At 47.9% G+C, this 12,500-nt stretch overlaps 1 protein-coding gene across 1 annotated transcript in view; it reads left to right on the top strand.

The window, feature by feature from the left end:
• Positions 1–290: 290 nt before the first annotated feature.
• Positions 291–12,500, top strand: part of LOC127919344 (intermembrane lipid transfer protein VPS13B-like) — a 20,425-nt gene continuing 8,215 nt past the window's right edge. Inside the window, exons 1-4 of the mRNA XM_052502869.1 lie at positions 291–501; positions 8,504–8,589; positions 10,528–11,212; positions 11,657–11,794. Of these exons, the coding sequence (XP_052358829.1) occupies positions 291–501; positions 8,504–8,589; positions 10,528–11,212; positions 11,657–11,794 (1,120 nt within the window). The remainder of the gene's footprint in view (positions 502–8,503; positions 8,590–10,527; positions 11,213–11,656; positions 11,795–12,500) is intronic.

The following is a 12,500-nucleotide window of genomic DNA, read 5'->3' as shown; positions in this document are numbered from 1 at the left end:
TCAAGGTTCAGCGTCATGTAGGCAACCTGTAAACCAACACTGAACTGTTTCCTGTACTTCTGTCGTTACGGAAGTCATATGCCGTTTATCAGTCTGTCGTTACGGAAGTCATATGCCATTTAGCAAACGCTTTTATCTAAAGTGATTTACAACAGTGAGTGTCTTCCCTAGCTGGAGCTGTCCCTTCTTAATGATGTCACTGGGTTGACCCTGGGTTGACCCTGGGTTGACTCAGTAGCCCTGTCCTCAACATTCTAATCATACCATTGCCACTGACCCTTGAATTAACAATGACGTCGCTTCCTGATGATGTCACTAGAGCTGAGCAGGGACGTTCTATCTCAGTAGACATTTTGAATCGTTTCATTTGTCTGAAGGGACAAACTCCGCCTACCCAGCTGACCTGGGTCAAGTACGCCCATTGTGCTGGCCAATCAGATAGCTCAAATCACCGTGTCTACAACTTCCACGACCCCACAGCAAAGTTTGATACTAGACGAGGTTAGATTTAATAACCTTTAAAAAACATGATCAGAGAGAGACTGTCAGAGTACAGCAAAGAGCTGATGTTTTTAGTCAGTCCTGTCAACACTGTTTTTAGTCAGTACGGTCAACACTGTTTTTGGTCAGTACTGTCAACACTGTTTTAGTCAGTACTGTCAACACTGTTTTTAGTCAGTCCTGTCAACACTGTTTTTAGTCAGTACTGTCAACACTGTTTTTAGTCAGTACTGTCAACACTGTTTTAGTCAGTACTGTCAACACTGTTTTAGTCAGTACTGTCAACACTGTTTTTAGTCAGTACTGTCAACACTGTTTTTAGTCAGTACGGTCAACACTGTTTTTGGTCAGTACTGTCAACACTGTTTTAGTCAGTACTGTCAACACTGTTTTTAGTCAGTACTGTCAACACTGTTTTTAGTCAGTACTGTCAACACTGTTTTAGTCAGTACTGTCAACACTGTTTTTAGTCAGTACTGTCAACACTGTTTTTAGTCAGTACTGTCAACACTGTTTTTAGTCAGTACTGTCAACACTGTTTTAGTCAGTACTGTCAACACTGTTTTTATTCAGTACTGTCAACACTGTTTTTAGTCAGTCCTGTCAACACTGTTTTTAGTCAGTCCTGTCAACACTGTTTTAGTCAGTACTGTCAACACTGTTTTTAGTCAGTACTGTCAACACTGTTTTTAGTCATTCCTGTCAACACTGTTTTTAGTCAGTACTGTCAACACTGTTTTAGTCAGTACTGTCAACACTGTTTTAGTCAGTACTGTCAACACTGTTTTAGTCAGGACTGTCAACACTGTTTTTAGTCAGTACTGTCAACACTGTTTTTGGTCAGTACTGTCAACACTGTTTTAGTCAGTACTGTCAACACTGTTTTAGTCAGTACTGTCAACACTGTTTTTATTCAGTACTGTCAACACTGTTTTTAGTCAGTCCTGTCAACACTGTTTTTAGTCAGTCCTGTCAACACTGTTTTAGTCAGTACTGTCAACACTGTTTTTAGTCAGTACTGTCAACACTGTTTTTAGTCATTCCTGTCAACACTGTTTTTGGTCAGTACTGTCAACACTGTTTTTAGTCAGTACTGTCAACACTGTTTTTAGTCAGTACTGTCAACACTGTTTTTGGTCAGTACTGTCAACACTGTTTTTGGTCAGTACTGTCAACACTGTTTTTAGTCAGTACTGTCAACACTGTTTTTAGTCAGTACTGTCAACACTGTTTTTGGTCAGTACTGTCAACACTGTTTTTGGTCAGTACTGTCAACACTGTTTTTAGTCAGTCCTGTCAACACTGTTTTTGAAGAGTCTCTGAAGGCTCTGAATATACACATAGAAACAGAGAAATAGAACAGACCTATTATATTTTTATACCTGGTCACTTTACTTCCTGATGTGTTACTCGGTTCGGGATGGTAACTACTATGGGTGGTGAAGCAGGCAGTACTATGGGTGGTGTGTGACTGTCGAGGAGACAGAGTGAAGCAGGCAGTACTATGGGTGGTGTGACAGAGTGAAGCAGGCAGTACTATGGGTGGTGTGTGACTGTCGAGGAGACAGAGTGAAGCAGGCAGTACTATGGGTGGTGTGTGACTGTCTAGGAGACAGAGTGAAGCAGGCAGTACTATGGGTGGTGTGACAGAGTGAAGCAGGCAGTACTATGGGTGGTGTGTGACTGTCGAGGAGACAGAGTGAAGCAGGCAGTACTATGGGTGGTGTGTGACTGTCTAGGAGACAGAGTGAAGCAGGCAGTACTGTGGGTGGTGTGTGACTGTCTAGGAGACAGAGTGAAGCAGGCAGTACTGTGGGTGGTGTGACAGAGTGAATCAGACAGTACTATGGGTGGTGTGTGACTGTCTAGGAGACAGAGTGAAGCAGGCAGTACTATGGGTGGTGTGTGACTGTCTAGGAGACAGAGTGAAGCAGGCCGTACTATGGGTGGTGTGTGACTGTCTAGGAGACAGAGTGAAGCAGGCAGTACTATGGGTGGTGTGTGACTGTCTAGGAGACAGAGTGAAGCAGGCAGTAATATGGGTGGTGTGTGACTGTCTAGGAGACAGAGTGAAGCAGGCAGTAATATGGGTGGTGTGTGACTGTCTAGGAGACAGAGTGAAGCAGGCAGTACTATGGGTGGTGTGACAGAGTGAAGCAGGCAGTACTATGGGTGGTGTGACAGAGTGAAGCAGGCAGTACTATGGGTGGTGTGACAGAGTGAAGCAGGCAGTACTATGGGTGGTGTGACAGAGTGAAGCAGACAGTACTATGGGTGGTGTGACAGAGTGAAGCAGGCAGTACTATGGGTGGTGTGACAGAGTGAAGCAGGCAGTACTATGGGTGGTGTGACAGAGTGAAGCAGGCAGTACTATGGGTGGTGTGACAGAGTGAAGCAGGCAGTACTATGGGTGGTGTGACAGAGTGAAGCAGACAGTACTATGGGTGGTGTGAAGCAGACAGTACTATGGGTGGTGTGACAGAGTGAAGCAGGCAGTACTATGGGTGGTTTCTGACTGCAGTACTATGGATGGTTAAAGTGAAGCAGGCAGTACTATGTTTCCTCCATTTTTTATGTCTTGGTGTCTAGGCAGTACTTTGTTAGCAGGCATTCCTTTGTTAGCTGATTTGACTGAGTCCTTTGTTTTGCGGAAAGTTCCTTTGTTATGTTTCTGATTCATTTTTTAGTCTTGGTGTCTTTGTTAGCGGATTCCTTTGTTAGCGGATTCCTTTGTTAGCTGATTCACCTTTGTTTTCTGATTCAATTTTAGCGGGTTTTTGTTAGCACTTTGGATTCATTTGTTAGCTATATTCATTTGTTAGCTGATTCATTTGTTAGCTGATTCCTTTGTTAGCTGATTTTTGTTAGCTGATTCATTTGTTAGCTGATTCATTTGTTTTAGCTGATTCATTTGTTAGCTGATTCATTTGTTAGCTGATTCATTTGTTAGCTGATTCATTTGTTAGCTGATTCATTTGTTAGCTGATTCCTTTGTTAGCTGATTCAATTGTTAGCGGATTCATTTGTTAGCGGATTCATTTGTTAGCTGATTCATTTGTTAGCTGATTCATTTGTTAGCTGATTCATTTGTTAGCTGATTCATTTGTTAGCTGATTCATTTGTTAGCTGATTCATTTGTTAGCTGATTCATTTGTTAGCGGATTCATTTGTTAGCTGATTCATTTGTTAGCTGATTCATTTGTTAGCGGATTCATTTGTTAGCGGATTCATTTGTTAGCGGATTCCTTTGTTAGCGGATTCCTTTGTTAGCTGATTAATTTGTTAGCTGATTCATTTGTTAGCGGATTCATTTGTTAGCTGATTCATTTGTTAGCTGATTCATTTGTTAGCTGATTCATTTGTTAGCGGACTCCTTTGTTAGCTGATTCATTTGTTAGCTGGTTCATTTGTTAGCTGATTCCTGAAATACTTATGTTGATTTGTTTCCAGGAAAAGTCTTTCTTGTAATACGAGTCAGTCTATAACCTCTATGTGTAACTATCTATATTTAGAGAAAGTAGTAGTTTAGGAAGTGGTCTCTTGGCTGGATCGGTGAGGAGCAGAGTAGATTGGGTTGTGAACCCTGTTACTCTGAGGGGAGGGAGAGAGAGAGGGGGGAGATAGCGGAGGGGGAGAGAGGGAGGGAGAGAGAGAGATGGGGGGAGATAGGGAGGGAGGGAGGGTGAGAGGGAGGGGAGGGGGAGGGGGGGAGAGAGAGAGAGGGGGAGGGAGGGAGGGAGGGTGAGAGGGGGAGGGAGGGGGAGAGAGAGAAAGGGGAGGGAGGGAGGGAGAGAGAAAGGGGAGGGAGGGAGGGAGAGAGAGGGAGAGAGAGGGGGGAGAGGGGGAGGGAGGGAGAGGGAGAGAGAGGGAGAGAGAGGGGGGGGGGGGTGAGGGAGGGAGGGGGGATCAGTTGAAAGGGTTGTGGTTTTCTCCTCCCGGCTGCTCTACTTATTTGTCCTCTTCCGTTCCCGATGAGGATGTTGTGGATGTTTGCGTTCTCCAGATACCAATTCCAACCCCCCTGAGACAATACACACGGAGCAGATTGTCTAGTGGTCCTTACTACCTCTATTGAAATGCCTGGAAAATGTTACGTTTCTGCAGAAAACACAGAGAGAGACAGACAGAGAGCACATCCTCTCCTCATTAGTTAGAGAGGAGAGAGGGGAGGGAGAGAGAGAGGGAGAGAGAGAGAGGGAGGGAGAGAGGAGAGAGGGAAGGGAGGGAGAGAGAGAGGAGAGAGGGAAGGGAGGGAGGGAGAGGGAGAGAGGAGAGGAGAGAGGGAGGGAGGGGAGAAGTTTTGGCACAGGGGACTGTATTAGAAGCCCTTGACCCTGTGTTTTATAAGGATCTTGTTTTTTGCCCTTTGATGACACTGTTTAGGATATATGTAATAAATCAGGCGTTGTGTTTAAAGCTGTGTCACTGGGTTCACTGTATGACTAGAGGACTGAAACACCATCCTGTTCTGACGTAATATACTGTACATTTAACTCTCGGGAAGGAGGAACACTGGATGTAGTGGGAGAGACAGGTGAGAGAACAGGAGGAGGGGAGAGAGGGTGGGAGGGAGGGAGGGAGGGAGGGAGGGAGGGAGGGAGGGGGAGAGGGAGGGAGGCTGAGAGAACAGGCTGAGAGAGAGGGGAGGGGGAGGGAGGGAGGGAGAGAGAGAGAGAGATGAGAGAACAGGCTGAGAGAGAGAGGGGAGGGGAGGGAGGGAGGGAGAGAGAGAGAGCTGAGAGAACAGGCTGAGGAGAGAGGGAGGGGGAGGGAGGGAAAGAGAGAACAGGCTGAGGAGAGAGGGGAGGGAGGGAGGGAGAGGGAGGGAGAGAGAGAGAGAGAGAGAGAGAGAGAGAGAGAGAGAGAGAGAGAGAGAGAGAGAGAGAGAGAGAGAGAGAGAGAGAGAGAGAGAGAGGCTGAGGAGAGAGAGAGAGAGGGAGAGAGAACAGGCTGAGGAGAGAGGGGAGGGGGAGGAGGAGAGAGAGAGAGAGAGAGCTGATAGAACAGGCTGAGGGAGGGAGGGAGGGAGGAGGGAGAGAGAGAGAGAGAGAGAGCTGAGAGAACAGGCTGAGGAGAGAGAGGGAGGGAGGGAGGGAGGGAGGGAGAGAGAGAGAGAGAGCTGAGAGAACAGGCTGAGGAGAGAGGGGGGGAGGGGGGAGGAAGAGAGAGAGAGAGCTGAGAGAACAGGCTGAGGAGAGAGGGAGGGTAGACAGAGAAAGAAAGAGCGAGGGAAAGGGGGGTAATAGGAACCATGTGCAGGTTGGTCAGATGGGGAAGGGAGACGAGGTAGGACAGTTGATACTTTATGGATAAATCCTCATGTTCACTACTGGGAACTCTCTACCAATATCATTACCTAGCATCAGATAGGGAGATGTGAGGAGACTGCTCTAAAACTGCCATGTTATTAAACCTGGCAGTATAGAGGACATCAGAGAACTCTCGGGGAGACTGCTCTAAGACTGCCATGTTATTAAACCTGGCAGTATAGAGGACATCAGAGAACTCTCAGGGAGACTGTTAAGACTGCCATGTTATTAAACCTGGCAGTATAGAGGACATCAGAGAGCTCTCAGGGAGACTGCTCTAAGACTGCCATGTTATTAAACCTGGCAGTATAGAGGACATCAGAGAACTCTCGGGAGACTGCTCTAAGACTGCCATGTTATTAAACCTGGCAGTATAGAGGACATCAGAGAGCTCTCAGAGAGACTGCTCTAAGACTGCCATGTTATTAAACCTGGCAGTATAGAGGACATCAGAGAGCTCTCAGGAGACTGCTCTAAGACTGCCATGTTATTAAACCTGGCAGTATAGAGGACATCAGAGAGCTCTCAGGGAGACTGCTCTAAGACTGCCATGTTATTAAACCTGGTAGTATAGAGGACATCAGAGAGCTCTCAGAGAGACTGCTCTAAGACTGCCATGTTATTAAACCTGGCAGTATAGAGGACATCAGAGAGCTCTCAGAGAGACTGCTCTAAAACTGCCATGTTGTTAAACCTGGCAGTATAGAGGACATCAGAGAGCTCTCAGAGAGACTGCTCTAAAACTGCCATGTTATTAAACCTGGCAGTATAGAGGACATCAGAGAGCTCTCAGAGAGACTGCTCTAAGACTGCCATGTTATTAAACCTGGCAGTATAGAGGACATCAGAGAGCTCTCAGGGAGACTGCTCTAAGACTGCCATGTTATTAAACCTGGCAGTATAGAGGACATCAGAGAGCTCTCAGAGAGACTGCTCTAAGACTGCCATGTTATTAAACCTGGCAGTATAGAGGACATCAGAGAGCTCTCAGGGAGACTGCTCTAAGACTGCCATGTTATTAAACCTGGCAGTATAGAGGACATCAGAGAGCTCTCAGAGAGACTGCTCTAAGACTGCCATGTTATTAAACCTGGCAGTATAGAGGACATCAGAGAGCTCTCAGAGAGACTGCTCTAAGACTGCCATGTTATTAAACCTGGCAGTATAGAGGACATCAGAGAGCTCTCAGAGAGACTGCTCTAAGACTGCCATGTTATTAAACCTGGCAGTATAGAGGACATCAGAGAGCTCTCAGAGAGACTGCTCTAAGACTGCCATGTTATTAAACCTGGCAGTATAGAGGACATCAGAGAGCTCTCAGAGAGACTGCTCTAAGACTGCCATGTTATTAAACCTGGCAGTATAGAGGACATCAGAGAGCTCTCAGAGAGACTGCTCTAAGACTGCCATGTTGTTAAACCTGGCAGTATAGAGGACATCAGAGAGCTCTCAGAGAGACTGCTCTAAGACTGCCATGTTATTAAACCTGGCAGTATAGAGGACATCAGAGAGCTCTCAGAGAGACTGCTCTAAGACTGCCATGTTATTAAACCTGGCAGTATAGAGGACATCAGAGAGACTGCTCTAAGACTGCCATGTTATTAAACCTGGCAGTATAGAGGACATCAGAGAGCTCTCAGAGAGACTGCTCTAAGACTGCCATGTTATTAAACCTGGCAGTATAGAGGACATCAGAGAGCTCTCAGAGAGACTGCTCTAAGACTGCCATGTTATTAAACCTGGCAGTATAGAGGACATCAGAGAGCTCTCAGAGAGACTGCTCTAAGACTGCCATGTTATTAAACCTGGCAGTATAGAGGACATCAGAGAGCTCTCAGAGAGACTGCTCTAAGACTGCCATGTTATTAAACCTGGCAGTATAGAGGACATCAGAGAGCTCTCAGAGAGACTGCTCTAAGACTGCCATGTTATTAAACCTGGCAGTATAGAGGACATCAGAGAGCTCTCAGAGAGACTGCTCTAAGACTGCCATGTTATTAAACCTGGCAGTATAGAGGACATCAGAGAGCTCTCAGAGAGACTGCTCTAAGACTGCCATGTTATTAAACCTGGCAGTATAGAGGACATCAGAGAGCTCTCAGAGAGACTGCTCTAAGACTGCCATGTTATTAAACCTGGCAGTATAGAGGACATCAGAGAGCTCTCAGAGAGACTGCTCTAAGACTGCCATGTTATTAAACCTGGCAGTATAGAGGACATCAGAGAGCTCTCAGAGAGACTGCTCTAAGACTGCCATGTTATTAAACCTGGCAGTATAGAGGACATCAGAGAGCTCTCAGAGAGACTGCTCTAAGACTGCCATGTTATTAAACCTGGCAGTATAGAGGACATCAGAGAGCTCTCAGAGAGACTGCTCTAAGACTGCCATGTTATTAAACCTGGCAGTATAGAGGACATCAGAGAGCTCTCAGAGAGACTGCTCTAAGACTGCCATGTTGTTAAACCTTGAATTCAAGACATCTACTGCGTCTTTAGTTCTGTCGGATAACAAGCGAGTGAGACCAGTGATTTGTACCAAACGTTGAGTACAGCTTCCTGGTCTCTTCATGTACGTTGAGTACAGCTTCCTGGTCTCTCCGTGTGCGTTGAGTACAGCTTCCTGGTCTCTCCGTGTGCATTGAGTACAGCTTCCTGGTCTCTCCGTGTGCGTTTCCTGGTCTCTCCGTGTGCAGTACAGCTTCCTGGTCTCTCCGTGTGCGTTGAGTACAGCTTCCTGGTCTCTCCGTGTGCATTGAGTACAGCTTCCTGGTCTCTTCATGTACGTTGAGTACAGCTTCCTGGTCTCTCCGTGTGTCAGCTTCTCTCTCCGTGTGCGTTGAGTACAGCTTCCTGGTCTCTCCGTGTGCGTTGAGTACAGCTTCCTGGTCTCTCTGTGTGCGTTGAGTACAGCTTCCTGGTCTCTCCGTGTGCGTTGAGTACAGCTTCCTGGTCTCTTCATGTACGTTGAGTACAGCTTCCTGGTCTCTCCGTGTGCATTGAGTACAGCTTCCTGGTCTCTTCGTGTGCATTCAGTACAGCTTCCTGGTCTCTTCGTGTGCGTCGTGACACTGTAGTGGCTGAAGCAGGTCCCTGATAGATGATTTTGTCAGTAACATTTATCTGTCTTTCTTTGTGTCTCCTGGGAACCAAAGCCCACTTCCTGACCATGTGACTGATTGGTAAAGATGTCCTGTCTGGACGATGTGTATTAAACCCAAGACATAGAAGCTCGGGACTTATTCACATTGGTTTTCGGGTCATCTGTCATGGCGGCCGTCTCCACTTCTATCCCCACAGAGAGTTTAATATTCACGTCATTACATTGGATCCCCTTCAAACCCCTCTAGACGTTGTCAATGCTTCAAACGATCACATCTGACTTCCTGGCTAAAAAATGTTATTTTTTTTAAAGGCAAATGTTCTGTGATGTCACTGCTTAACGAAGAGCCTCTCCGTTGGGTCGGATCGGTTCTGTGATGTCACGGTGCTGTCTCTGTCTGTCCGTCTGTCCGTCCGTCCGTCCGTCCGTCCGTCCGTCCGTCCGTCCGTCCGTCCGTCTGTCTGTCTGTCTGTCTGTCTGTCTGTAACATGTGTTAACATTGCCAAAGCAAGTGAGGTAGATAATATACTAAAGTGAAATTAACAATACAAATTAACAGTAAACATTACACATACAGAAGTTTAAAAACAATAAAGACATTGCAAATGTCATATTATATATATACAGTGTTTTAACAATGTACAAATGGTTAAAGAACACAAGGGAAAATAAATAAGCATAAATATGGGTTGTATTTACAATGGTGTTTGTTCTTCACTGGTTGACCTTTTCTCGTGGCAACAGGTCACAAATCTTGCTGCTGTGATGTCACACTGTGGTATTTCACCCAGTAGATATGGGAGTTGCTTTGTGGATCTGTGTAATTTGAAGGAAATATGTCTCTCTAATGTGGTCATACATTTGGCAGGAGGTTAGGAAGTGCAGCTCAGTTTCCACCTCATTTTGTGGGCAGTGAGCACATAGCCTGTCTTCTCTTGAGAGCCATGTCTGCCTACGGCTGCCTTTCTCAATAGCAAGGCTATGCTCACTGAGTCTGTACATAGTCAAAGCTTTTCTTAATTTTGGGTCAGTCACAGTGGTCAGGTATTCTGCCGCTGTGTACTCTCTGTGTAGGGCCAAATAGCATTCTAGTTTGCTCTGTTTTTTTGTTAATTCTTTCCAATGTGTCAAGTAATTATCTCCTTGTTTTCTCATGATGTGGTTGGGTCTAGTTGTGCTGTTGTCCTGGGGCTCTGTGCGGTGTGTTTGTGTTTGTGAACAGAGCCCCAGGACCAGTTTGCTTAGGGGACTCTTCTCCAGGTTCATCTCTCTGTAGGTGATGGCTTTGTTAAGGAAGGTTTGGGAATAATAATAATAATAATAATATATGCCATTTAGCAGACGCTTTTATCCAAAGCGACTTACAGCCATGTGTGCATACATTCTACATATGGGTGGTCCCGGGAATCGAACCCACTACCCTGGCGTTACAAGCGCCATGCTCTACCAACTGAGCTACAGAAGGACCACTTCCTTTTAGGTGGTTGTAGAATTTAACGTCTCTTTTCTGGATTTTGATAATTAGCGGGTATCGGCCTAATTCTACTCTGCATTATTTGGTGTTTTACGTTGTACACGGAGGATATTTTAGCAGAATTCTGTCTGTCCCCCCCCCAGGTGCAGCGTGGGGAGCAGCGGTGTAGTTCCTCGGCGGGGTCTTGCGGTGTGGACTCGTCGTCCAGTCGCAGCGGTGTTCAGGACAGTGGGTTCGGCAGCGACAGCGCCAGGATCCGTATCGTCCTGATGGAGCAGCAGAGTGGAGGTTCCCATCACCACATCGCTAGACCCTCCAGGGAGTCCACCGTCGTCAAGAACCTCTCCTTCGTCCCCTTCGACGTCTTCCTGACCGCGAGTAAACTCTCTGTCATGACCTACGCCTGCTCCACTCTAGCCAAGACCCCACCCGCCTCCCCGGAGAAGAAGGATGGAGACGGGCCGACAGGGAAGAGTGTCCCTACCTCCTCCTCCTCCCCCAACCCTCCTCCCCCGGTCCCTCTGTCAGGCCTGACAGCAGAGGACCTCCTGAACAGTGACACCGTTCCCCAGGAGCCTCGCGGTTCCCTCCTCTCCCTGGACTCCCTGCCCGCCCCCAGCCGCTCCTCGGCCCGCCAGGCCCTGGGGGTCACCATCGTGAGGCAGCCTGGGAGGAGAGGGGCTGGAGACCGGGTCCTGGAGCCTCTACTGTACCTCCAGGTGGTCCAGCCGTCGGCCCTGCTCAGCTGTCACCACCGTAAACAGAGGATGGACGTGTCTGTGTTCGATGTGTCTCTGAGGGGAGTCTCCTCTGACTATAAGTGTCTGGGTGAGTGGAGGGAGACTTCATCTGCTGTAGATCTTGATGTGTCTCACTCATTTACAAAATCTCATCTCTCTCCTCCCTCCCCCTCTCCCCTCCCATCCCCTCCTCCCTCCTCCCCCCATCTCCCCTCCCTCCTCTCCTCTCCCCTCCCCTCCCCCCTCTCCTCTCTCCCCCTCTCCTCCTCTCTTCCTCTCCTCTCCCATCTCCCTCCTCCTCCTCCTCCCTCTCCTCTCCCCCCCCCTCTCCCCCTCCCCCATCTCCCCTCCTCTCTCCTCTCCCCTCCCTCTCTCACCCCTCCCCCCTCCCCTCTCCCCTCTCCTCCTCCCCCCTCCCCTCCCCTCTCCCTCTCCCCTACCATCCCCTCCTCCTCCTCCCCTCTCCTCTCCCTCCCCTCCCCTCCTCCCCCCCTCCCTCTCCCCCTCTCTCTCCTCCCCTCCTCCTCTCCAGATCCAGGGAAGTCTCTCCCAGAGGTATTAGACTACAGTGTGCTGTGGGTCCAGACAGTATCAGGAGAGTCTGACAGTCAGACAGGTGTTCCTCCTCCTCTGGCCTGTCTGCAGATCAGAGACTTCCTCAGTGGACCAGGTGAGGACTCACACACCCTACACACACCCCCCTACACACACTCTACACACACCCTACACACACCCTACACACACCCCCTACACACACTCTACACACACCCTACACACACCCTACCTACACACACTCTACACACACCCTACAGTACACACACACTCTACACACACCCTACACACACTCTACACACACCCTACACACACCCTCTACCTACACACACTCTACACACACCCTACAGTACACTCTACACACACAGGTGTTCCTACAGTACACCTTACAGTACACACACACCCCTACACACACTCTACACACACCCTACACACACTCTACACACACCCTACAATACACACACACTCTACACACAGTCAGACAGTAGTTTTCCTATGGGTCTGAATAGGGCCCTGGTCTAAAGTAGTGCTCTATATAGGGAATAGGGCTCTGGTCTAAAGTAGTGCTCTATATAGGGAATAGGGCCCTGGTCTATAGTAGTGCACTATATAGGGAATAGGGCCCTGGTCTATAGTAGTGCTCTATGTAGGGAATAGGGCCCTGGTCTATAGTAGTGTACTATATAGGGAATAGGGCTCTGGTCTATAGTAGTGCACTATATAGGGAATAGGGCTCTGGTCTATGTAGTGCTCTATATAGGGAATAGGGCCCTGGTCAAATGTAGTGCACTATATAGGGAATAGGGCCCTGGTCTAAAGTAGTG

This window comes from Oncorhynchus keta, unplaced genomic scaffold (genome assembly GCF_023373465.1).
Source record: "Oncorhynchus keta strain PuntledgeMale-10-30-2019 unplaced genomic scaffold, Oket_V2 Un_contig_16422_pilon_pilon, whole genome shotgun sequence".
Classification (NCBI taxonomy): domain Eukaryota; kingdom Metazoa; phylum Chordata; class Actinopteri; order Salmoniformes; family Salmonidae; genus Oncorhynchus; species Oncorhynchus keta.
Note: the sequence above shows the minus strand (reverse complement) of the source record. Positions and strands in the feature narration are given on the sequence as shown.